General features: G+C 44.2%; 1 protein-coding gene across 1 annotated transcript in view; it reads left to right on the top strand.

Moving 5' to 3' along the window:
- The window catches only part of spega (striated muscle enriched protein kinase a), a 50,002-nt gene that overhangs the window by 6,000 nt on the left and 17,314 nt on the right, over nt 1-26,688 (top strand). Inside the window, exons 3-20 of the mRNA XM_076302472.1 lie at nt 8,377-8,419; nt 9,146-9,180; nt 9,930-10,016; nt 10,969-11,283; nt 12,039-13,787; nt 14,472-14,618; nt 15,406-15,588; nt 19,657-19,829; nt 20,243-20,331; nt 20,653-20,828; nt 21,278-21,538; nt 21,905-22,063; nt 22,409-22,598; nt 23,485-23,714; nt 25,223-25,342; nt 25,752-25,856; nt 26,123-26,329; nt 26,555-26,678. Of these exons, the coding sequence (XP_076158587.1) occupies nt 8,377-8,419; nt 9,146-9,180; nt 9,930-10,016; nt 10,969-11,283; nt 12,039-13,787; nt 14,472-14,618; nt 15,406-15,588; nt 19,657-19,829; nt 20,243-20,331; nt 20,653-20,828; nt 21,278-21,538; nt 21,905-22,063; nt 22,409-22,598; nt 23,485-23,714; nt 25,223-25,342; nt 25,752-25,856; nt 26,123-26,329; nt 26,555-26,678 (4,393 nt within the window). The remainder of the gene's footprint in view (nt 1-8,376; nt 8,420-9,145; nt 9,181-9,929; nt 10,017-10,968; nt 11,284-12,038; nt 13,788-14,471; nt 14,619-15,405; nt 15,589-19,656; nt 19,830-20,242; nt 20,332-20,652; nt 20,829-21,277; nt 21,539-21,904; nt 22,064-22,408; nt 22,599-23,484; nt 23,715-25,222; nt 25,343-25,751; nt 25,857-26,122; nt 26,330-26,554; nt 26,679-26,688) is intronic.

Raw genomic sequence — 26,688 nt, 5'->3', positions numbered from 1 at the left:
GTGCTTTACACTGTCAGATTAATTAAACTATGTCTCACTTAAATTTGGTTAAAAAAATGCCCCCCTCCCCCTCCTCCGCTTTTGGTGCTTCCCTACTTTCTAGCTGTAGTGCAGCTGCAGTGCAATAAGTAGATGCCACATATTGGGTCTTGACATATTCACAGGAATCCCTAGAAATGGAATATTCATGTTTTATCTAATATTAGTTGTGCAGATGTATAGTCCATCTTATACACACCCACACCCAAAAAAAAGAGACTTTTGTGTAATTATTCCATATTTTGTGTAGTCATTCTATATCAGAACCCCTGACATACAATCCAAATAGTCTACAAGAAACCTCAGAGTGTTACCTTTCATTTGAGACCAGGATTATGCTTCTACACCAAGGTTGCCACACAGTAAGCCTTTTATTGTCAGTATGCATTTTGGGAACCCAAAAGTGATATGGGGAGTTTCCATAGGGCATTTTACAAAACGCTTCAGCATACCTTGGCAAATAATGGTCCAAAGCACTCATTTTTTATTCTATATTGATCTACTTTTGCACACAGCTTCACAAGACCTGGTGCTAGGGCTCAGTTGTGTTTCTAAGTAATTTCAAGTGACCTAGAGGGCTGAAATGTGGTCAGTTCAGAGGTACTTGTTATCCGGCAGAAATATAAAACAGTATTCTAGCCTCTGTACCTCTGTGCCAGTACTTCCCACATCTATTATGATTGTTCCCTAAGAAACTACAAGGTCTCAGCTTTCTAAAGAGACCAAGCATTTGATGATAGGCCAAACTAGGTGGGAACAGTGGCCTCTGAAGTAGGCACAGTGCAATTTCGAGGGGGAAAAGTCTAAAAATGCCCATCCCATATGAAGTAAAAATGGTCATAGCCTACATAGAAATATAATAATAGAAATAGACTAAATGATTTTAACAGAATAATAACAATAGCAACTCATAATAACAATAATTAAAAACACATACAAACTGTGACTGTAAGGATTATTAATTTGCCTTTAAAATCTTTTAAAATCCCAAAACTATCGCTCATATTAGAAGCATAATGGATGATAATGGTCTTTCTTGTATAATCATTTGTTTTTACCTCATGGCAAATGCCACCAAATCTTCTGGGGCAATGAATGACATGGCTTATGTGGTCTAGCTTGGCCCTGCAGATAATGACTCTGGCTGAAAACCGTCGGCATGCTGACATTTACTGCAAGATCAATGGTGACGCATTTAGTTTCATAACAACAAGGAAGTGTTTGCAGTGTTCCCAGCCATCGTTTACTGTAACTGGGTAAAACTGGGTGCTTTCTGTCTGACGTCCACTAGCGGTCATGCTAGTTATAGGCATCGTACAGTAGCCTAACGCTTAAAATGGACACATCTCGGTTGTAGTGTAAGGTTAGCCTGTGCTCTTTGGGCATACTGGGGACTCTGCCTATTCTTAGAGAGACTATGCCAGTATTTCTGTGACAGAGGACGAGACATTTTTGGACGAGGTGGCTGAACTTACCCTGTTCATCTGTTTGCCAGGGTATCATGTATTCGATCTGCATGCTTCTCTGAATGGTTGTCAGTCTTGGAGTCCTGTTTAGGTTCTTTTTCAGGACAACTGATAAAAATGCACTGATTGATGATGACGAGTGTAATGACAGTTTGGAGGTTCAGTGCATGGCACTGGACTTTGAGAGTGGTGATGTCTGGCAGAAACAACAGGCTCTTTTGCCACTTTGGCTCACAGCCTAGTAATTAATGTTGGGAAAGACTGTGATGCATAGTGTTAGAGTTGGGCTTCTGACTTGTTATTTTTTGTAATTACTTGTAAAAGAAACAGTCTACTGCTTTTAGTGTAATTCAACGTAGGGTACTTTGTCACAATATACTATACATTCTATATGCTATACACTTTACTGTACACTATGTTCAACAATGTTCATATTAACTTTTTGTATATTTACTGTAAATACGCAGGTATTTAAAAGTAGATTCTTTCAAACCTTGTGCATTGTTGCACACTCACCACTTAAACATAAACTTTCCATATCATTATTACTACAGACCAACTACAATCTTTAGCATTTAAACATCTTGTCGTCTTGAATGTGTCCGTACTCTGGGATGAGGACAGTGTCATGTGGGAATATCTTTTGTAGACCTTCATAACCTTTCTATCAACAGTTTACAAGGATGTTCCCAGAATGAAAAAACAAAGATTAAGCAATATGGTGGAACACTTTATGAAACCCTTATGAGTTCTCGAACTGAATTATTCATGCTTACATTGTTGAAGCATATATTTTAGGGCAATTGAAAGTCATATTCTCTTGTATGAAAAGAGGAAAGTAAAGTAATGGAAGGAATGGTTTTCTTGCCACAGAGGAACCAGCAACTCACACAGCATTAATGTAGTTGTGTTTAAAGTGCTGTACACTGGCAGCCGGGTGCTGTGGAGAGATCGGTCCCTCTACAGTCTGTTTGTGCAAAACTGCTGCTGTCCATCTGGACGCTCGAGAGCTCTGAACATCTCCTAATTTTAGTTTGCCAGGCACAACCCTCGAAGCGATCCTCCCTCACCCTCCCTTCTACTCCTCCCTCCCCTCCCTCTTCCATATCTCTCTCTCTCTCATTCTCTCTTTCTCACTCTCTCATTCTCTCTTTCTCACTCTCTCATTCTCTCTTTCTCACTCTCTGAGTCTCTTTGTGCACGGAGCCTGTTTTTGGAAGTCTGAAATATTGTGATAAGATAAAGCTCAAAAGGACTAGAGCACTCAGCAGTATTAGAACAAGCTGAATTCCTGAGATGCACCAAAACAAAAGGTCACCCCTACACACACAAACACACACACACACACACACACACACACACACACACACACTCATACACACACACACACACACACACACATGCTCCACCCTAGACAGATTGGGATTACATGAATAAACTAATTCATAGATTAAAACGTAAATACATGGCATTTATGCATGTGAAAGATTCAGATTATACAATAGAGTAGTTCTGATAGAAAGCTTTCAGAAAGGTTAGAGCTTGTTTGACATTCTTCACACAATTGAACAGACATTAAATACATTCATGAGATGTTATCCACAGCTTCCATTAAACTTTCAAGTGTGTGGAGCAGAGAGCAGATTACTGAACACTAAGTGGGTGGCATGCAGTCTGTGTAGGAACACAAGCATTTGAATATTTCAGATGTGTTTGTGATCATTTATTTAGGTGGCGTGTAGGAACTTGTTTATTGACTATGAGCTGTGTATAATGGAACCCTTTTATTGTGTTTTCACCGAGTCGACTTGAGCGAGCAGTATTAGTGGAGAGTCTGCGAAGCGAGGCATGTGGTAGTGCACAGGCTTTTTATCGACGTCTCTGCAGCTCCACGCAAACAAACAAACAAAAAAACAAACATACACACACACACACGCAGCCCTCGTCGTAATTAACCTGCAGTAAATGCTCAGCCCCCATGTTTCCGGGCTCGTGGCGTAATAAATAAGCTTTGAATGAAGAGTGTTGACATGACTCTGATGCGACTCGATGGACGTGTTTGTACTGTTGCTTACCCCCGTGCTAAATGTCACACACACACACGCACACACACACACACTCCCTACTCACGAGCCGAAGCAGGATTAAGAGCTATGCTCTGGTTTCAACCCCCCCCCCCACACACACACACACACACACACACAGCCCCTTACACTGGCACCCTAATCACACATACACACACACACACACACACACACACACACACACACATACACACACACACACTACGGTCCTTTAGAAGTGTGTTCCCTGTCCCCTGTCATTAATTGAGATGGCATACCTTTGGGCTCCTGTTACAAAGCCCCTGACGCAAAACACAGAGCGGGCCAATGAAAACATAGACATGGAGTTATGTGTTGGAGATAAGGCACTGAGTTGGTCCTGAGAAGGAGCCTTAGAGGGGACTGAGCTGTATATCTATCAAATACAGCGTACCATGCTCTTCACTGTGAGTGCTTAGAAACGTGAATAGATTTCCACATGGTCTGATCACACGTCGGTCAAAACAAAAAAGATTGCTTCATATGCAGTTGGTCAAATAATGAGAAGGGTGTCGGAGGAAAGCGCTACCCTGGCAGTTGAGGTTGAGGCTCAGCAGATTACTGCAGGAGAGAGTCGCTGGGCTCGACCTGTAAATTGGCAGACTGGCAGATGTACCCTGGCAACAGGCTTGTGATAGGACCACCAAATACTGGGATGGGAGATCTAAGTGTACAAAATGTCTTCCTCTGAGACAGTTTCTTTCTGAAACTGAACGCTGACATCGTTGCTAACCCTGGGAAAGACCTGGACTAGACCTTATTTGATTTTCTAGTGATTGTGCTAAATCATCCATTCCATGTTTTTCTGAACCCATCTGAACTTATGACATTCAGGTTACCAGGCACATCAACTCAATAGACAGAAAGGCATCTAATGTTGAGTCAGGAGGCATTCATCCAGCGATGTGTATGCAGCCTGCACAGACCATAATGAGCAGAGAAAATGCTAAAGGATCCTGTGAATGCTTGTCTCCCGACACTGCTGCTTATTCATGCAATATTGTTCATGCGTTGACTGTCGCCATGGTGATGAACCAAGTGCTGTGCTCTGTGATTATCTCATTTTGGTGGGTTTCGTTGCACACAGTGTGACGACCAGAAATAAATGATCATCTTTAATCTTCACCTTCACGCTTTGCCTGATAAGTCTCACACTTGGCTAATTGGCACATTTTATATTTACATGTAAAATGACTCACAAATGGGGTCATTGCTGTTTTAAAAGCACACGGGGAGGGGCTGTTGGTCATTTGAGGTTGGTTCAGAACGGTGTATCATTTCATTATCACACATAGTTAGAGCCCAATGCAGTTCATTATCAGACCCTCTTTTTAGATATGCCTGACAAACATTAGACGAAAATGCTGTCTGGCCTGCTTGACAGTCATAGGCTACACATTTTCCCATATTCAATGTTTCCCTTGTTCAGTCAAAGTGCCCATAAAAGTGGTGTTTCCTCATTAGGGAATCAGCACCTCTGCTTGCCTACTCTGTCCCATTTGTTTATTTATTTATTTTTAATAAGGCTAATAGTGCATCTGGAGTGAGCAGTGATATCAGCCTCTGCCCAGATCGATCCTGGTTAAGTGAGATGTGAGCCGGGCAGCTTGTCTTGTTTAGCGCAGAGTGTTTTTATTGATTTGCGTACGTTTGCGAGAAATCTCTCCGAGATGGTTTGTGTGTGTGTGTGTGTGTGTTTGTGTGTGTGACACTACAGCGACTGCTGACTACAACAGCAGACCAAAAACGGGGAAGCACACTCTCCTGTCGCTTCGTCCACACAGTAATGATTTATCAATAATATAAAATGGCCAAGGAGGGGAGAAAAAAAAACGAACAGCTGAAGCAACTAATGGAGCCAAATGTGTTTTCTCAATCTCCAGCATTAGACTTTCATCACGATATGGCTTGGCCCTGTTACGCCCCGAATCATTTTCACAGGCTCTCGTTTGATGGATTATATTCCACTGACAGACATTTCAGTGAGCTTGACTGAGTGTGTGCAATGATCTATTAATTAGACCATGTGCTGCAAACAGCATATGATGGTGTGTGTGCCTGCATTTTATAAAAATCAGCTGTAATTCAAACCAGTACAAACCAGTAAATATTCAAACTGATGCAAGGCCACGAGTTGCAGCCTACAACACACTATGTGTGCATTATATGCTTCATACGGATAGGCAATCAATCAGACACCATCCAGATCCATCTTTTCCACTGTATTATGTGATTGTTATGGAAAGCGAGGGTGGGTGATATTTGCATGCGTTAGATGAGACAGCTGGTACTAACCAATGCATCACATATGGAAATGTGCCGTGTCACATTGCTAATGGGGGTTTGGAGAGATGGCGTGTTCGGTGTGGTGCAGTAGACTGGTGCTGATGCTGAGGCTGAGAGATGGGGACCTCAGTCAGTCCGTGAGCTCACCGATTGATGTGACGTTCAGTGTGCCACTCATCACGGCTTCAGCCTGCCCGTCGATGCTCCCTCGGTTACCGTGACGTCAAGGCTCCAGACAGACTCCCAATGGATAATTCATGTTTTGTAAGCTGTGAACTGAACTCTCTCTCTCTCTCTCTCTCTCTCTCTCTTTCTCTTTTTTTTTCTCTCTCGTCCTTAGTATAGCCCCTTGCCCCTTCCTTAATTTGTTCTCCCCCTTCTTCCCTCACCACCATACTCTTCTTTTTTCTCTCTCTCTCCCACACAGTGTTTCTCTCTGTCTTTTTTGCCCTCCGCTCACTCTTCTCATCTCTCTCTCTCTCTCTCTCTCTCTCTCTCTCTCTCTCTCTCTCTCTCTCTCTCTCTCTGGAGATATACTAATGGGTAAGGGGGGAAAGGCGATAGGGGAGATGCAATGGAAAATTGCAGTATTTTCATTTAGGGGAATAGACATCCTTCTCTTTCTTTCTCTTTGTTCTTTCTTTCTTTTCTCATCCCCTCTCCAGCAGGGTCCGGCATCTGTGCAATGCACTGGCCACTCACCCTCCCTCTCACTTGCTCTCTCACTTTTATTGCAGGAGGCTGTGAGTGACGTCACAGAGGGAGCAAGCAAGGGAGAGAGAGAGAGAAAAAGAGGGTGTGTGTGTGTGTGTGTGAGAGAGAGAGAGAGAGAGAGAGAGCGTGTGTGTGCATAGCAGAAAGCGATATAGGCAAGGAACAAAGAGAGAAGGGGAGCCTGCTCACACCACACAGGCAGCATATTTTCACTCTGCTTTTGTCCGGATGCCGGCAAGCTTCTCCGGTCCCACCCTCCTCCCCCTCTCCTCTCGGATCTGACCTGCGCTGCACACTTCGAGTCCCCCCCCCCCCCCTCCCAGCCAGCGATGCTCTTTTCCCCGCCTTGGAGCTTCCGCCACCTCCAGCACATCCACCACCTCCTCCACTACAGCGGCAGCAGCTGAGCCTGAATCTGTGGCTGGGGCTGACTGAACCTGCGTTTGGGGCTCTTTTTGTTTTCCCTTCCCCCCTTTGAGGAAGAAGAGGAGCAGGAAGAGGCGGGGGAAGATGCGCTTGTCAGAGGGATGCCGTGAGCGAGAGCAGCTGCTCCAACACCTGAGGCTCATAGTGGCTCATCTACCACAGAGATTCGTACTCACACTAGAATTACTCAACTGGTTCTAAAAAACGACTGGGCTTTTTTCCTATTTTATTCCTATTTCTAAACAACAACACACCAACAAACAAACTCAGTTTCTGATGTTGGTTTTAGTTTTGTTTTTGGAGTAAAAAGGTTTTGTTTTGGGGGGGGAATCGTCAACTGTCAAGCTACCAACAGGTGCCTCTTTGAATGTTTTCTGCACACTTGGGACTTGGATGAAATCATGAAGAAGATCTGGTCAAAGAAGAGGTTCCAGGTAAGTCCAGAGTTCCTTCCTTGTGCTTGCCTCACACTCTTGTTCTTAATCCAGACTCCCTTTCGCTGTGTCTAGACAGCATACTGTAGGGTCACCTGTCAGAAGCTGCATATCATTGACACACTTCCCACAGATAAACAGAGGGTCTAGTTCACCAGCCATGTTTGACCGATCATTTTTGACTGTGCAAAGCAGTAGGCTGTAAGAAAAAAATGTGCGGTAACCATCAGAGGTTTGGTGTTGCTACGCAGTCGTTAAAAAAAGGAAAACATTAAAAGCTTCCATCTCAGTGCAGTCAGTGATATTGGGAGTTCCTCCAGGGACATTTTCATGTCTTGTTGCCAGGGTAGCAGAGCAGTCAGTGTCTCTCAACTGCTGGAAATAGTGGAGCGACCAAAAAAAATAAATGAAAAAAAATAAATAAAAGAAAGCAATAAGCAAAAAAAAAGGAAACGAGGAGGTTGAGGGGAGAGATTATCCACCGACGGCACAGTCATTCCCGGAGTGATGAAATACACAACAGAGCGGCAGCAACATGAAGCTCCGGTAAACTAGGTAGCACCGTCTGCCACCAGGACTCTGCTCCATACCAGCACCGGTGCTGGCTCCTGCCAGGATGCTCCGGGGTGGGACCACAGTAGGTGGATTAATCTAGGAATCCTTCGGGTGGAAACTTGTTCAACGGAAGCCTGACTGACAGACTAAGGATTTTAACTTTCAAATGTTTAATTTCATGTGGTATCAAGTGATAACAGCCTTTAAGATGTATCCATCTGATCCTTAGCAGATATATATTTTATTATAATCCTGTCAATGGTGTCTCGTAGCATATACCCATCTGGTGAATAGCCTATAATGTAGGCTACATCATGTAATGTTTTCTAATGTGAGTTTTTTGTTTTCTTGCAGAAAACTGGCCACTCCAACCGAACCTTTGGAAGGTTTACTCATGGTGTGTGTAGGTTTATGATTCAGGTTAAATATCTACTGTTTATAGTTATGGGCAAAGCTGATACAATGAGCATATGTTTGAAGATATACTTGAAAGAATGATTTTGTGTAGCATCAGTTCTTCATTTAAGCCATGACTGTGCAATGTTGCGTAGGACCCGGACAGTGGTGATGTAGGTTATCCTCTCAAGACAGTTTTGTTATGCTTGGTTAAGTATTGGCTGAACTTATTAGTTTTAGTCCTTCCATGTGTTTTTTTCTCAATAAATGGGTCGTCATATTTGTGCTTCAATTATTATTTCACTGGGTTTGAATAAGCCACTTATAGCTTATACCTGTTTCTTTATTATTTTATTATTTAAGTGAAGCAATGAAATTGCAAATTCAAAATGCGCCGTGTGTACTGTCGGGTGTTATTTGGCTTTGTGCGTCTTTGTGAAGGGTGGTTGTGTGTGACTGTGGGTGACTGCTTGTATCATTGCATTGAATAGCATTATTTGTATATGTATGTGTTTGTGTGGGATAGGTTGTGCATAGAGTGCGCATCTGTATGTGATTGTATGCGTGTGTGTGTATGTGTGTGTGTGTGTGTGTGTGTGTGTGTGTGTGAATGTGAATCTGAGTGCTCGCACGTACGCATGTGTATGCCTATGTTTAAGACTAGGATGTTGGTTTCTATGGTAACTGTGCTTCTCTGTTTACCCTTTTTTTGCTGCCACTATGGAAGTGAAGTTTTCCGCTCCTGCAGGAAGCAAACCTCTGGTAAAAAAAAATAAACAAATAATCTTTCCTTGCTGGGCTTCTTTTATCTGACTGATCTGTCTCGTTCGCCTTTTAACTCGTCTCTCATTGAGAGTGTTTAAAATGCAAAAATATGCTCCCGGTTGCTCTTTCATATCCTGTTTCATGTGCAGAATAGTCTTCGGATTCAGCAGCCATGAGCGCTGGAGGAGAGCTTCCTCTTTGTTCATATATCAATAGAAACTCTGTCATACTTTTCAGTATCGCCACATGTATCCTGGTATACTGAAGGTATGGCAGCGTAGCAGTGGCTGTGAAGTGAGTTCTGACGTTTGTGGGTCAGCGATGTGTTGTCTTGTTAGCACTGCCGAGCGCCGAGAAAGAAAAAAAAAAAGCATTAGTCATCACACACATGCCTCTCACTCATCTGCCAACAAACTCCCCTTGTGGAGAAAAAAGGTGTTTCAACTCTGTGTCTGTTCTCTCCCCTATTTGATTTCATGTCAGTCTATTTGTGGTGAAGCTTTGAAGAAGAGGTCTGTTGGAGAGGGGATGGTTGGTGTGTGTGTGTGTGTGTGTGTGTGTGTGTGGTAGGGGTGAATCACAGTCCTCTGACGCACCTGGATGCCTATCTAGTCCTCTGTCCTCAGTTATATCGGCATGAAATGTGATTAGGGTTTGCTGCTGTGTTTAATGTCATTTGGCCTACTGCTCTTCCTCCTCCTCCTCCTCCTCCTCCTCCTCCTCCTCCTTATCTTCCTCTGCTGCAGACTCAGAGAATACCGAGGATGAAACAGCAGAGGGACAGGTCCCCATGGAGGCCAAAGAGAAAGGCAAAGGAGCACACGGCCAGACAGGTAATTATCTGTCTGTCTAAATGTCTTTTTTCTCTCAGGTGTCTGTGCTTACCTGTGTATTTGAAAGAGACTCAGACAGAAGCAGTTTTTGTAGGTAAAATGTCTTGTTTTCGTTGTTTAGATAAATGTTAACTGATTGCGCAAAAAAAAAATGGTTTAAATGTCCAAAATATTTCAGATATAAATGTCAACTGTCTGGGGAAAGACAATTGACATTAAGTCTGATGAGACTTTTTGAAGGTCTGCTTGTACACTTCTTTAGTCCTCCATCATGAAAAAGAAGTGCGTAAAGAAGTCACCGTTCTATTTTTAGAACCTGAGGACTTGAGTAACACAAATCAAATTGATGTGCTGTCGACGGTTGCCGTGTTGCACACACATCACTGTTCACACTCTCTAGAGTTCCATGTTGGCACGGTAACAGTGATGTTGGTAGAGAGGAGGGAGCAAGCAGAATGGGAAGGGATATGATGGGGTATTTTTTTTTAATGTTTTTGTTTTTTGCTGTTCATCCAAACTGATTGATTCAACGTTTGTTCTCCCCTCTGGCAAACAAAGCCTGCCCACACTTTATGTTTATTCATATTCTTAGCAAAACAGAACTCCCAGAGTGGGCATGTTGTGTTAGTTTTTCAACTGCTTGTTCTCACTCTCAGAATACTAATTGTGCCGGTGAAAATCTAATCCTAAGAATTTCTGGCCTCCAATACAAGAGTATTCAACAGTAGCTGCTCAAATGATCAAATCAAGTGTTTATGTTCACGTTTTGTGCTCAGGTACACGGTAGGATTTGATTATTTTCTAACATACAGTGCTCTATAAGAGAGCAGCTATATGGCAACATTGGACAGTGCATATGTTTTCTCAACACAACGGCATTTCAGTATTTATATGTGTCTCATTGAGTAGTTTTATTTGTCTCAGTGTTTGAGTATTTGCATTATTTGTTTAGGAGTCAAAATGGCGGATCGCTCATTCGAGCCGTACGGTCATGACCGCAGAGCTGTCCAGGACCCCGTGGTGGGGCGGGAGGTGTTCCCTCTCGGCTCCAGACCCCCCGGCCTGGTGGACCCCTCTCAGCCTGGCAGGCAAGCGCACCTGGGGGGCGTAGAAAGCCCCCCCGTCAGGCACCTGGGCGTGGAGGCCCTGCTGCGTGCGTCCCAGGCCAGCGTGGCCCGTCCCTCGTGGGAGTCGGAGGAAAGCGCGTCGCTAGCCAGCGATTACTATGGCAGCATGTTCAGCCTCTATGGAGGGAGGACTTTTACTATACATCCTTGAGAGCGGGGGCACAGGGGACACGACAACAACAACAACAACAACAACAAAAAACAACAACACAATAATGACCAGAAACCAAAACAGGCCCATTTACAATTATATTGACTGTAGCAGTTTATTTAAATCCAAATCTAGTCACTCTTTTAGTTTTCCATCTTTTTGTTTTAGTTCATATTTTGTCATCAGTTATTCCTCGAGAATTTAAGTTCGAAACACCATGCTTTCCTTTGACTCCATCCTTTATTAAGGGATACCCTCTTTGAATGAGGTTATTTGTGTAACCATTCATAAACATTTATATACTTTATGACAGTTCACTTGACACGTAATACAGGTTTTTCAACACTAGAATGAAAACATGCGTATGATATGAATAGCTGTAGTCATATCATTGTATTATTTTATTGTAAAATATATGTAAAGTGTTATTTATAATATGTAATATAGTAAATGTTTATGAATGGTTACTAAACTGAACCAGAATAAATTAATTTAAAAATGTTTGGAGTGTTTGCATGTCACCATGTTTTAAGTTGCTGTGACATGGCATGTTTTTATCATTTTTCACGCATGTTTCATATGGTTGGAGTCAGTAAAAAAGTGCCTATTTTTTCTCAGTCACAATAATAGAAGCATCAATCATATATGTATTAACAATAACACATACCCAATATCAACATTAGATCTTAATGTTGAATTTCATTGAAAGATTGCTTTGTGCACCCTCAAACTGAAAACATCCCCAATCCCCCTCTCTAACATGCATCACAAATGGTGTGCCCCCCCCCTACAACCTCCACCAATGCAACCCTTCACCTCTTTGGAAGACCACTGCTCTAACATGCATATCCCCCAATTGCCCACATTCCAGGAACCAAGTGGATACCCTTTTAAAGGACAACACCCCCAGTGCTCTGTTCCCACTGGGCAAAACCAAACCAAGCTCATCCTTGCCTGGTTATGATGAGCCTGGACCCGACACTTCTCTACCTAGTGACAGTGGCCAGCAGCAGAAACAGAACGTGGGAGGCCCCGCGGTCCGCCAGGAGAAGGCCGACAGTATGACAAGAGCGAAAGGTTCTAAGTCGTCTGGGTCCTCCCACAGCAGCGATTCGCAGGACTCGCGTAAAGACTCGCTGACCTGCCAGACTCCAAAGCTCACTCGGGCTGGCTCCAAGATCTTCGACAAGGTCCGAGCCTTTGAGGAGCGTAAGCAGAGTGTGGACCCGCCCAAGGGGTCATCGGCAAGTCGCCCCTGGGCGATGTTTAGTCGGGCGGCATCTGTCGACTCCGGAGATGACCGGAACAAGCGAACTGCAGCCACAAAAGACCAAGGGACATCAGACGTGGCTCTAAAGAGGTCCTTCTTCAAGCAGAAGGCCTCTTCGTTGGAGGAGGGTAGCAGCAACAGCAACTATGCTCAGAAAGTCCAGAATTTCCAGAGTAAATTCACAGTGGAGCTCAATCGCATCAAACGTCTCGTCGGGAGGCCCAGCATGAAAAAGGCTATGTCCACCGAGCAGCTCTGCGAGACAGACAAGCAGGCCCTGGGTAAACTAGAGCCGATCCCTCCTGAGGTCATTCAGAAACTGCAAGATCGGGAGCGAAGATCTGAAATGAGGGCAGCAGAGTCTGAAAAAGAACCAATCCTACCCAACGTGGGTAAGAAACCTCACGATCTGGAACAAAGACCAGAACGCAGGTTTTCAGAGTCTGAAAAAGAACCAATCCTACCCAATGTGAGTAAGAAACCTCACGATCTGGAACAAAGACCAGCACGGATGTTTTCAGAGCCTGAAAAAGAACAACGGGCTCCACAGAAACCAGTCAGAACACAAAGCGAATTGCAGAGTGGAACAGAAGACAAGCAGCCTCTGAAAGACCAGGTTGCTCCATGGCGCTCTGGAGCGTCTAAGAAACACACCGGGAAAGACACACTGGTGGGGAAAACCGAGACAGATGGCGGCGCCAAGGCCAAACCTCGGATATTCCCTGCAATCCAACTCCCAGGCCAGTGTTCACCCAGACTTCCACGCAAAAGTCCAACCCGAGACACTCCCACCCTGCCTAGTCCCCAGCCTCTCCAAGAGACGCCGCACAACCAGGAGACTGAGCAGCCAGTTCCAAAGAAAGAGCGAAAGTCTTCGAGCCCTTGTTTACAGAGGGCGTCTACACCTACGAAAGATGTACCAGTCCCTCCGAAGCCACCACGGATGGCCAGCTCAGTGCAGCCTGCACAGCCTGCACCTGTCCCAACACCACAGAGCGCTCCGGAGAAGAAACCAACAAGAGGTCCTTCCGCAGGGTTGAAACTGACCATCCCCACTATTGTTGTTGAGGATGAACCCATGGAAGAGGAGGATGACGAAGAAGAAGAAGAAGAAGAGAGGATAGAGCATGACCAAAGGAGGACAAGAAGGCCAGTAAGGAAAGGAAGGAGCCCAAGGAGTCGGGGCAAGGCGCATCACGATCGTCCAACGTCTCCAGAACAAGGTGAGACAACCTATTTGCGGTGAATAATGATGCAAGTGAAGTGAAGCACTAGGATGTCTGAAGGTTGAGCTATAATTATCCCCTGCTGCCCTGTGCGTGCAGGAAATTGTAAACAAAACCATCCAACTGTTCATCTCTGTCAGAGGAAAAGTAGGTCAGACGGTGTCTTTTTGGGTTTGTGGGTAAATAGGTAGTGGGCATTCAAGAAAAGGTGCTACTAGAGTCTCATGGCAGTAAGAACTGTGCCACTTCTATATTTTGTTTGTCATTGTGGTTATTTATTATTTTCTTAAAATAGCTTTAGCTGCAATATACCAAATTGATTTACATTTTCCCAATCTAATATTATTCATGTTTCCAAGCCATGCTCTTCCCCATAGCACACATCGTCACAACTAATTTGAATCATAATATATAGATACATCTTAAACTGAACTTTTCAAATTCAATTCAAATTGGTTTAATTCAGTTCGGTTCAGTTCAAATCCCAGTTCAGATATTTATTTCAGTCAACTCAATCCAAGGGACTGAGTCAATGGACAAGTACTGTACCACCCAGTTCAATTCAGTATGCCCCTTATACCCTTTGAAAAATGGCCACCTTAAGAGCACCACACACTCTCTTCACTCGTCTATTAGTATAAACAAGTGACGCATCTCTGCTGCTGCCTTCCCCTGTTCCAGCGGACTCCTCCGACGATTCCTACATGTCAGCCGAGGAGTCCCCGGACGAGTGTCCCCACTTTCAGACGCCCCTGAGGGACGTAGAGGCCTGCACTGGGGACGAGGTGCAGCTCAAGTGTGTCATCGCTGGAAGCCCCCTCCCGCAAGGCAAGCCGTCCATCAGACAGGACCATGGCCGCCACATTCCACTCCGTGCCATCGGTCTAAATATAGCACTTCTAGTACTTGTGAGGGCTGAGGAGTAGTGTTGTATCATGTTGCATTTCATCATGGGTACATGAATACTTAACATAGAAAGGCATATTTTGTAATGATGATTTTTATGATTTGTTAAAGTCATTATCAGAATACAATTTTTATTAAGCATGAAATAAGTTTATTTCTACTGAGACGTGATCATGAGCATTTCAAAGAATGAAGACATCCTCTGCAGCTATCCTGTTGAACAACAAGAGAAATAATAATTAAATAAACGTTCAGTGACCCATGATGTCGTGTAAAGGACCTATGACAAAATAGCCAGCCACTTAATTTTTGTCTATGATTTGTTTTGTGTGTACATGGCTGGGGTGTGTTGGCGGCTCAGTGATTCAGGTAGTGTGAATCCAGTGAGTGACAGTCAAACTGATTCAGGTCAACCAGTAGCTGAGGGGTTGATGGAGTCTTTGGTCTAGCACTGCTGGGTTTATTAACCCCCAGCCGCTTCAAAGGCTACTGTTTCTGTGTGTGTGTGTGTGTGTGTGTGTGTGTGTGTGTGTGTGTGTGTGTGTGTGTGAGTTTATGTGTGTGTCTCTGTGTGTGTCTCTGTGTATGTGTGTGGTGTATTTTTACTGACTTTCAGCAAACTGAATTAATAGAGTTGTGTGTGCGTGTGTGTGTGTGTGTGTGTGTGTGTGTGTGTGTGTGTGTGCGTGTGTGTGTGTGTGTGTGGCAGTGAGGTGGAGGAAAGGGGATACAGAGATCCGAGACAGCCCCACACACATCCTGCGGGTGGAGGGGGAGCGATTCTCTCTCACCATCATGCACATGAAGCCCAGCGACGCGGGGACGTATAACGTGACCGCCAACAACTGGATGGGTCAGGCGTCCTGCTCAGCCACGCTCTTCGTCAGGGCAGGTGAGAATGGGACCACCAACAATACACCTTTTCCCTTGCTGCAAATGCCCTAACAATTCCTATCCACTCACTCACTCAATTCAGTTCAATTCAATATGCTATATTATATCAATATGTTTTTTAAGGATTTGTACTTTTACTTTGTTGGAAGTTGTTGACATTCTCACTCTCAGTATGTCGTGCCACCAACCTCCAGTAAGGGAAGATCTAAATTCAGTACACAAATGTAATCGTGGAATTTTGTGATTTTGTTCCACAATGATATCCTTTGCAATTATACAAAATAAAAGGATATTCAACATGCAATATAGCAACTTGGTTAACAAGCTCAAGGTCTGACTACAGCCTTACAGCAGCCCAACATTAGGTGCTTTGAGACATAAATCTCACTTTCTTCAATTTCCTGTATCACTGTCAGCAGAGTTGTTTGGTTTAGTTTAGTATTTAGTAAGCTGCATCTGCATCATTTACTGAAGATATAAGCTCATTAGATATGCCCTCTTCCTGCCTCATGCCGTTTACAAGCATGACTGTGTTTTGAGGATCTAATGCAATATTTTGACTGCAGTCATACTGTGCGCGACCAAGCTTTCGTAATGAGATCATCCACAAACCCCTCGCTGGAAACGATCAGAGGGATGAATCATGCATTCTGCCTCTTGCACCTCTCCTCTTACACAGCACCAAAATAAAAGAGAGGGGGGGGGGAGAAAAAAAGCTTCAGTCGTTTCGACTGCACCTCAAAGGGCCTCTTCATCTCTAAATATCATGCTTAGGCAGCGGTGATTCAACCCGCGATTGGCTCACCGTTGAGCCACCCACCTTCTCTGACTCCCCCAGGCTGTCTCACAATGGCCGCCCAGTCAGTCAGCCAGGCAGACCAGCAAACAGGCAGGCAAGGCATGGAGAGAGAGGGAGAAGGGGGTGGTGGTAGAGAAAGGGAGAGAGAGGGGGGTGAGAGAGAGAGAGAGAGAGGGAGAGGGGGTAGGAGGGTAAGAGAGAGAGAGAGGTGAGAAAAAGAGGTAGAGGGAGAGGGTAAGAGAGAGGGAGAGAGTGTGAGAAGAGGGAGGGAGTGGGGGGGGGGGTAAGAGCAAGGAGAAAGAGACTGGGAGAGAGGCGCATGTAGAAAGCAAGAGGGAGACAGGAAGGTATGAAGAGAGAGAGAAAGAGAGAAACAGAGAAAGGAGGGAGAATGGGGCAGGAAAGTATGATGGTAGTAAGTAGAGGTGGTAGAAAGAGAGAGAGAGAGAGAGAGAGAGAGAAAGGGAGGCATGGCTAGAGAGAGGTGGCAGCAGCAGCAGGCTGGCCTCCTGTGGCGCCTGCCTGTTATTGTTTGAGCGCTCCAAGGCAGCCTGCAGCCTGGCCCCAGCCCCAGCCCCAGCCCCAGCCCCAGCCCCAGCCCCAGCCCCAGCCCCAGCCCCAGCCCCGTCTCCGTCCACACGTCTGCCTGCCTGCCTGCCTGCCTGCCTGCCTGCCTGGGTGCTCCCTTATTTGGTCAGCCAGCACACCGTGTATTTATAGCCCCCCCCTTGTTTCCTTGAAATAATTGCGGCCTGTTTTATTTCCCACTGTGAGATTAAGATGCTGGTCAGACCAGACACACAAACCCACCCACCCACCTACAGTACACACAGTACACACACACACACACACACACACACACACACACACACACACACACACACACACTCCCCTCCACACCCTCAAACCCCACTCTGTGTCAGTCTGAAGGATACAGTGCTGTTGGGGGGGTGGGGGGGCTTGGGATGGATATATGGGACTAAGGTGCTGTGGAGGCCCACAGGGAGTGTGCCGAAAATATGCATTCTGCACATGCTGCAAGCTGAGAGGGCATCGGAGATGCTATTAAAGTATGTGTGAAGCCTTAAGACTAATGGGAGACTCTCTTCTCGTGGGAGAACACAGAGGAAAGGGAGGGAAGGCGAAAGAGAAAATCATTATCGTACACACACACAGACAGAGAGAGAGGGGGAGAGACAGAGAGAGAGAGAGTGAGTGAGAAAAAGAGGGGTAGAGGATGCTTATGTTTATGTAATGAAGGTGCAAACTTGATGTGTGTGTGTGTGTGTGTGTCTGAGAGTTGAGAGTTTGATAAATAAACTCAGATGTACACAAGAGGACAAATAGAGAGTGAGTTAGAAACTGAGCCAGAAATAGAGAGAGACAGAGAGAGAGAGAGAGAGAGAGAGAGAGAAAGATGGCTAATGTAGATTAGCGAGACAGTGGGCTGTGGGAATTGTGTAAACCACTGGCAAGTTTACATACTGGAGATGCTGTCTCTGTGTGTGCTATTCACAGACTCTTCCTTAGAGATGAGCCGAACGGTAAGCGCCTGAACACCGGCAAAACGTTTGATCCTCTGTCCTCAAATGCTCCTTTAACGTTATACGTGTTTGTGAAGATTTATATGTTAGGATGCTTCACAGTCCTGCAGTGATGGCTTCAGTGTCTAGCGCCTGCTAATTTTCTCTTTCTTATCATCCTGTCTGTATGAGATCTTCACTGTGTCAGTGTGAGTGTGTTTAATCAGCGAAAGATTTGGATGATTAGTTAGGGCTAACGGATGTTTAGTTGAGGTTGGACGCTTTTTTAGTAGCAAGGAAACTGTTTTTTGTTGCCATGATTCATTCAATGGTGGAGGAGGCTATCTCTGATGGCCTACTTTGAATATTCCTCTACATGCTTATAAGCTGTTACTCTGTTAAAGAACTAATTTTTACTCAAATGATTCAGACATATTGGAATTAAAAAAACCTAGAAACATAAAATGCATAGAAACATTAGTGAACTTAACTGATCAGAATGGCATATCTTTTTTTTTTTTAGAAAACTACAAACGTTGCCTTTCGAAATGCAAATGTGTGTATCCACAGTCCTAAGGCATTTTCTTGGCACTGTCTCATGCACACCTACTGAATCTATTCCTGACTTAGTTCTGTAAACACAACGGTGATGAGCAATGATGACATACTGGATGCTCTCTCTGCTCTCTCAAGTGCTCTGGGCTATAATAGGCCACTTTCCTGTGGCATACGAGGCAGCACTGGGCTTTCTGGCAGCGGTTTGGCTGTGGTGAGTGCAAGTGAGAGTGTTGGGAGAGTTCAAAGAGGCACTGTCCTAGGAGAGCAGTGATGAATATTTCATGCCGTGAAACAGAAGGTCTGCTGTGGGTGTGTGCACACCTACCCTGTGTGTGTGTGTGTGTGTGTGCGTGTGCGTGTGCGTGTGCGTGTGCGTGTGTGTGTGTGTAATATAGTGATTGGGTTTGGGATTGGGGGATTAATCAATTATAATTCCAGCTGTGTTCGCTTTGACAAGTCCCAAAGCCATCTGCCTGGGCCGGACTCATGGAGAAGTGCCTAATCCTTACCCCTAAAAACTCTCTCTCTCTCTCTCTCTCCCTCTCTCTCTCTCACACACACACACGCAGATACACACAAACCACATGCCCTCACAGCATCAGAGCCACTACACCCCCTTTAAACACACAATGTCAGAAGTACATCAACTCCCCCAGATACGTGTTAAATCAAAGTTTGAGTGAAGGATTAAGGCTTGAATTGAATTCAATTAAATGATCTTGTCATTTCCCTCATATTTCTGGGAGAGCGATCTCAACGAAATTGAGAGATTAATTTTTAATGCAAGTAGAAGATGAATGGGCCGATTAAGGGACATTATCAGGAAGAAGGTCACCCAGAAGAAGCTCATTAGTTTCTGAAAACCCAGTGACACCGAGCGCCGTCACACCCAAGAGTGGGTTGACTCTGTTGGTCAGTGACCATTCTGATCTGTCCCTGATCCGACCCTGATCCAGCTCTGATCCAGCGCTGGTCTGTTCTCAGCTGCTATCAGTTATCGACATCAGTTATCTTTCGCTTAAGAGGCCCCATTCACTCAATGCACTGTTTGCACAAAATTCTAAAATAAATAAAATAATGAATCACATGTTTTGACCTTGAGCTGATCTAGTGTTATTCCCCTTCATCTACCATCTGTCTGTTCTCCTCTTTATCCACTTCTGTCCACCCATATGTCCACTCCCAGAGCCAGTCCAGGGGCATCGTGGGAAACTGAGTCTTCCTTTGGATCCCCCAGGCAGCCCTGTCCTCTCTGATGAGGAGTACCTGAGCCCCCTGGAAGAGGCTATGGAACTGGACAATGCCCCCTGGTCCCAGAGGACAGCACTGTCCCCTTTTAAAGAGCCCCCTTCTTTCCAGGTACTCAAAGTACTTTCTAGTACTCTGCTAGTGCTTTTCAGGAAAAAATTTTTTTTTCTATGACAGCTAATGCACTCCACAGAAGAATGCACTTTTCATCTGTGACAGCTAATGCACTCCAATAAAAGACCTAAGTTATTCATGATGGTGAAAAGATTTGATTCATAAGAATGAACTGCTTTGGAACGATTTTCCCCTCTGTTTTTTGGCAATGAACTTATAAGGTTAAAATGGGGTAATCCATGATTGTTTGGTTCCTTGTTTTAACTGGGAATGTACAGTCTGAAAGTCGTTTTTATCTCACATTCAAAACCGTATCCATTATTTGTAGTAGATGTTGCTCTACCCACTAGAGAATTGCTTCTCATGAAAAAATAATGGTCTTGTTCATTCATGTTTGTATGAATGACCAGGTAACCTCAGGTGACCAGGCTGTGGTAGAGGGACAGGAGGTGACCATGTCAGTTCATGTATGTGGACAACCCAAACCCATGGTGTACTGGTGAGTCATCATTTCATATAAGCTATTACACATGTAATTACAGTACATGTTACATATTACCTTATTAGATGTAATTACATATGGCCAAAATACATTATTATGTGTTATATACTGTAGTAACAAATTCATGCTAGTTACATTATGCAATGTAATGTTATAGTAATGTACATTTTATGCAATGTAATGTTATAGTAATGTACATTTGATTGCATTGCCAAAATATCTTGGCTATACCTATGTTGTTATTTTGTTTAAATCAAACAAAAGGTTGTTAACACATTTGAGGAAACCTTCGTGGCATATTGATTTTTTTATTTACAGGTTGAGAGACCGGGTAGCAATTAAAACTGACAGCCGCCATGTTGTTCAGGAACGGCCAGAGGGAAAATATGAGATGAAAATCAAATCTGCACTGAAGTCAGACGCCGGAGTTTACACCTGCAAGATCATCAATGAATACGGCACTAATCAGAAAGAGTGCAGATTGGAGGTTTCTGGTATGAGGAACTAAAATATACTCCACATCAAATTCCACAGCCACACAGCTGGTTACACAGAGGCGATAGCCAATCACCACAGAGTGTGTTCTTTTACCCTAAGTAGTTTCCTTGGGTATAATTTATAAGGTCTAATTTAATGCTCTAATTTATAAGAACATTATATATATATATATATAAATATTATTATATTTATAATAATTGAATGTTCATTGTATATTATTGCAAGTCTAATAATACTTTATCAATTTGAGTAAGACACTTGCATACCGCAGCAAATGCATAGTGTGGCCACCATCTTTACAATTAATAAATTTACATCACAGGCTTGGACTTTATTTGTCCATTGCAGCTTACCAGGCGTGACTGACTACTCTCTGGGTACAGGCTGTGACTGACTACTCTCTTGGTACAGGCTGATGTTTTTTGGTTTCTCTTGTCCTCTCCAGCACCTTCGGGTCAGCCTGCCCTGGCCATCAACATACCGGTGCAGGACGTGTCAGTGAGGGCCGGCGAGACGGCCCTGTTTGAGTGTCACATGGTTGGCCCACAGGAAGTGGATGTGGATTGGCTGGGCAATGGGAAACTGATTCAGCCTGCACTGCTGGACTGCAAGATGCACTTTGATGGGCGGAGGTGTCGCCTGCTGCTGCGCTCAGTACACGAGGACGACAGTGGGACCTACACCTGCAAACTCAGCTCAGCTAAAGGTAAATAATATGATATGATATAATATGATATAATATACAGTAATTGAGTCACAGATGTAGAGGGAAATTGGGCTTTATTGGGTCAGGTGCTGGCCATCCATTTTGCCATTAAAACAGTGTCAACACTGATTAAAGACTGAAAGCCCTTGAATAATCTCCAACAGCAGTCTCTCTATGGCTTTCCATTTTGTATAATTCTCTCTCTCTCTCTCTCTCTGTCTGTCATTCTCTCTCTCTCTTTGTCTGTCATTCTCTCTCTCTCACTCTCTCTGTCTGTGTCATTCTCTCTCTGTCTGTGTCATTCTCTCTCACTCTCTCACTCTCTCACTGTTTCTCTCTCTCTCTCTCTCTGTATTGTGGGCTCAGAGGAGCTGGTGAGCAGTGCCAGTCTCAGAGTCAGTCCCTCTAGGGAGCCCCTGTTCACACGCAAGCTGGATGTCCTTGAGGTCATCGAGGGTCGCACCGCCCGCTTTGACTGCAAGGTCAGCGGGTCACCGCCTCCTGAAGTGACATGGAGCCACTTGGGTGAGGAGAGGTGTCACATTTCCACTTTGACCTTTTTGTAAAGATAGGACGTATTCCTGCTTAGAAAGCCCTTGTTAAAGAATATTGAATGCCATAATGTACACTATATGATCCAGTGTGGTCCAATTAGTTAAAATAGTACTTATATCACAGTTACTGTATATTGTAGTATATTTTATCACGTTTATAATTATTTCAGTATTTTTAATTACAGTTTTAATGCTAATCCATACCTAGCTATCCATACCCACCTTTCTTTTCACGTTTGACCTGAAAGCATGTCATTTAGCATACCTTTTGTATAAACAGAAACTATGTTTATGTCCAACTCTTGGCCTCCATCAGAAAACCCTCTGCAGGAGACTGACAACATCCGCATCCTGAATGAAGGGGGCCGCCACTCTCTGATCATCACACAGGTGACCCAGGAGGACGAGGGCTTCTACACGGCGACAGCCCATAATATCCATGGTGACACAGACAGCACAGCAGAGCTCTATGTGCAGGAGCCCCGACCAGCCATCTCATCACACATGTAGGAGCTGCTGCAACACCCCAAACTCCCCCCCGCCCCCTTGCCATACATTACTTACCCACTTACCGTATACACACCATACTTACTTACATACATACATACTACGTATGGTGCACATAAGATGTAAAACTGGGGTGGTGGTAGCGTAGTGGCTAAGGAGCATGCAGTACCCAGAAAAGTTGCTTCCATCGTTGTACCCTTGCTTGAACAAGGCACTTAACCCGGGGTCAATGGCCCTTGTAATATAATTGTCATAAGTTGCTTTGGATAAAAGTGTCTGCTAAATTACTAAATGTAAATGTAAAATGTAAATGTCAACGCATTCACACAAGTTGGCTTTCACTTACTGTATGGCTTTCTAATCTAATCTAATCTAATCTAATCTAATTTAGTCTAGTCTAGTCTAATCTAATCTAATCAAAAATAGGTGGGTCCTGCACATTTTTTCATAATCACTTTTTCACTTTCTTCTCTATTTCTCTCCCTTGCTCTCTCACTTTTCATCTCTCTCTCTCTCTCTTTTCTCTTCTTCCATTCCCCCCACCATTCTCTAGTTTTGTCAGTGCAGCACTTTTTACTTCCTAAAACGTATACCTCTTTGTCAAATAATTGAGCTGAGTTTAAATTAGAAGATATATGGTTTGGCTGTATAGCTGTGTTACTAAGCCAACCTCCTTCACTTATGGTGCATATAAAATATAGTGCTGATGTTACATATCTTTTATGTTTATCCAATTACATTTTTCTGCATGAAAGACAATTCTAGGTGTGTACCTCTCTCTCTCTCTCTCTCTCTCTCTCTCAGTACTTCTTTTTGAACTACTTACTTTTGGCCTCTCCTCTTTCTAAACTCATCCTTACTTTGGTTTATCTCCCCTCTTCCCAGGGCAAAGTTGGAGAAGATGCCTTCCATTCCTGAGGAGCCGGAGGTCCTGGAGTCGGAGGTGGAGCGGAGGACAATGCCGGACTTCATCACGCCTCTGCGGGACGTGGAGGTGGTGGAGGGCAAGGAGGCAGTGCTGAAGTGTAAGGTGTCTGGCATGCCCTACCCCACTATCAGCTGGTACCACAACGGCAAGAAGATCGACAGCACGGACGACCGGAAGATGACCCAGTGTAAGGGCACTCTGGAGACCCTACTCAGTCTCTGTGTCTCACTATCAGCTTTGGTTGTTTATTCAGTTAGATCAGGGCATTGAGCTCATCTACAGCAATGTCCTGAGTAGACGTATGGGCCTACATTTAGGGAGGGATGGACATATGTCATGGTAAAACAATAAAACAATCAAATAACAATATTTGATTCGATTAGATTTAACTTCAATGTCATTGTGCAGAGTACAAGTACGAAGTTGCAGTTTGCGGTTTGTGTCTAACTAGAAGTGCAAAAAAAGCAAATGCACTATGGGTGGGATATGGTAGTCAATTGTCCAGGGGGGGGCAAAAATGTCCGCAGAATGTTCGTCCCTGTCAAGGTTTGAGGGACACCTCAACAGGCAATTGTTCGGGTGAGAGAGGGCTGTTGTTGATGGCAAAAGTCTGCACAATGTCCGCCTCCTTGTTGTCCCTATCAAGGTTGCTATGGTCGTGGACACCTCAACAGGCACAGGCAAGGAGGCATCTGGTGGGGGGGCTTAGTTTGTTGATATGCAGAGCTAGAGTTCAGTAGGTAGCTTCCTCTGAACCTGCTGGTTTGGGTGCGGAGAGACCTCTAACTCCTCCTGGAGGGGAGTGGGGTGAGCAGTCTGTGGTTGGGGTGAGAACAGTTTTTGATGATACTGCACGCCTCATGCAAGCATTGTTTGCCCTGGATGGTCTCGATAGAGAGGAGTGAGGAACCGGTGATGCGTTGGGCAGTTTTCAACACCCTCTGCAGTGCTTTCCGGTCAGAGGCAGAGCAGTTGCCATACCATACTGTAACACAGTGGGTGAGGATGCTCTCGATGGTGCAGTGGTAGAAGTTCACCAGGATCTGAGGAGACAGGTGGACCTTCTTAAGTCTCCTCAGGAAGAAGAGACGCTGATGAGCCTTCTTGATCAAGGTAGAGGAGTTGAGGGTCCAAGAGAGGTCCTCAGAGATACAGTATGGACACCGAGAAACTTGAAGCTGTCAGTCTTGTTGATCAGAATGGAGGTGTGTGTGCTAGCTTTAGACTTCCTGAAGTCCACGATTAGCTCTTTGGGAGCTGTTTGGGAGATATAATTAATTAATAATTAAAAAGTATCTTCTGTCACACTCACTTGTAGCAACTAAAAAAGCAGATACAGGTTGAAGTTATTGCACTGTGCAAGATATTACTCTTCAAGGTCATTTGTTGGAAATTGTTTGCATATATAATACATATGTTCCTCTTTCCTGTTAAAACTCATGTTTAAAAATTCTTCTAAGTTTCAATGTTGAGAAATATTATATCTTCAAGGTCCCAGAAAGTAGAAAAAAATAGTATTGATTTCTCTCCCACTTTGTAGATTTAAGTAATTTATTCTGTTTTCTGTTTTTCCCCCATTGCTTATGTTATGAGTCAGTAAATCCAGGGAATTGGCTTGAAATGCATTCACATTTGTTGCCCTCACTGTGTGGTACTTTCATCCTTTTGATCTCTCTGATCTCTTGTCTCATTCAGACAGGGATGTCCACAGTCTGGTCATTCGCTCCGTGTGCCACGGTCACAATGGCGTCTATAAAAGTGTCATCTCCAACAAGGTGGGGAAGGCTGCCTGTTACGCCCATCTCTATGTGGCAGGTAAAGACATGGTCATTCACAGAGTCATAATCAAGGTATGGAATGGACAACACACCTTATAGCTCCCAAAGCCTTATGGGAGCTATATGGTGTCCAATTCAGTCCATAACTTGCGGGTGTACTTAAGCTTTGTAAGCTTTTAACCAACACCCAGTTAAAATAGATTGTACATGATTCTATTTCGTTGTATCAATTCACAAAGTAATGACAAGGTATAATCCAATCCTAATGTATTGTGCATATATGCAATCTGCAGGATGGTATAGTTGTATCTGTATGTGCAAGGGGACAGAATTTCACAAGAGCATGTTATGGCTTGGCCTGAACCATGATGCTAATACAGACTAAAGCATTAGACTACAATGCTTTAGGAGGGCATATGCTCATTTGTAGTATATTTTGTCTGCAGACATCCTTCCAGAGCCCCCAGATGGTCCACCTGTGATTGAGGCCATCACTGGAAGAACAATCACCCTGAGATGGAGCAGACCCAAGAACCTGGATCCATCTATTGGTAAATTATTGTTTTTTTGTTTTCTTCTACAGTTAATAGAGTACCAGTGCATAATCTGAACATCTGTAGATAATCCATAGGAGACCAAGAAGATCAGGTTAATTAATCAGGTTGGATATGCTTCAAATTCAAAAATGTTCTGTTTCAAAACATTGAAATCATTTCTTGATGTGTTTACTTTGCCTCAAGTCTTTTTTTCCCCCTGAAATTAACGTGTCCTTCTGGGAGAGTGACTCAGCTTGTTTTTGGTGAATGTTTCCCATCAGATCCCAACTCTTTGTTGTATGCGGTTCAACAACAAGCCCTGGGCTCTATCCAGTGGACCATCATAGCGTCTAACCTGAGAGAAACATCCTACGTGGTGGCCTCCCTCTCCAAAGGAGCGCGCTACGCATTCAGAGTTTTGGCAGGGACTGGAAAAGCTTTCAGCAAGCCATCTCCACCAACAGACCTTGTTCAGCTCATCGACAGAGGTACTTTGTGTGTGTGTGTGTGTGTGTGTGTGTGTGTGTGTGTGTGTGTGTGTGTGTGTGTGTGTGTGTGTGAGGAGGTATGTGTGTGTGTGTGTGTGTGTGTGTGTGTGTGAGGGGGTGTGTGAAGGGGTTTAAAGCACTGTTATTTTTATACACAAGGTCTCTCATATAAAGCATAAATAATAAAAATATATATCTGTTTTTATGGGACTGGTGTTTTCTCAGGCCAGTATTTGCGAAGAGGCCCAGAAATTCTGGACAAGCCGGACACAGTGTATGCTGTGGAGAATCAGCCGGCCAGCATGACCATCACTCTTAACCACGTTCAAGCAACAGTCAGCTGGAAAAGGCAAGATGAT

Source organism: Alosa pseudoharengus, unplaced genomic scaffold (assembly GCF_046254945.1).
Source record: "Alosa pseudoharengus isolate Yale_2024_CS ecotype anadromous, Long Island Sound unplaced genomic scaffold, YU_APseudo_1.1 YU_APseudo_1.1_scf_24, whole genome shotgun sequence".
Lineage (NCBI taxonomy): Eukaryota > Metazoa > Chordata > Actinopteri > Clupeiformes > Clupeidae > Alosa > Alosa pseudoharengus.
Note: the sequence above shows the minus strand (reverse complement) of the source record. Positions and strands in the feature narration are given on the sequence as shown.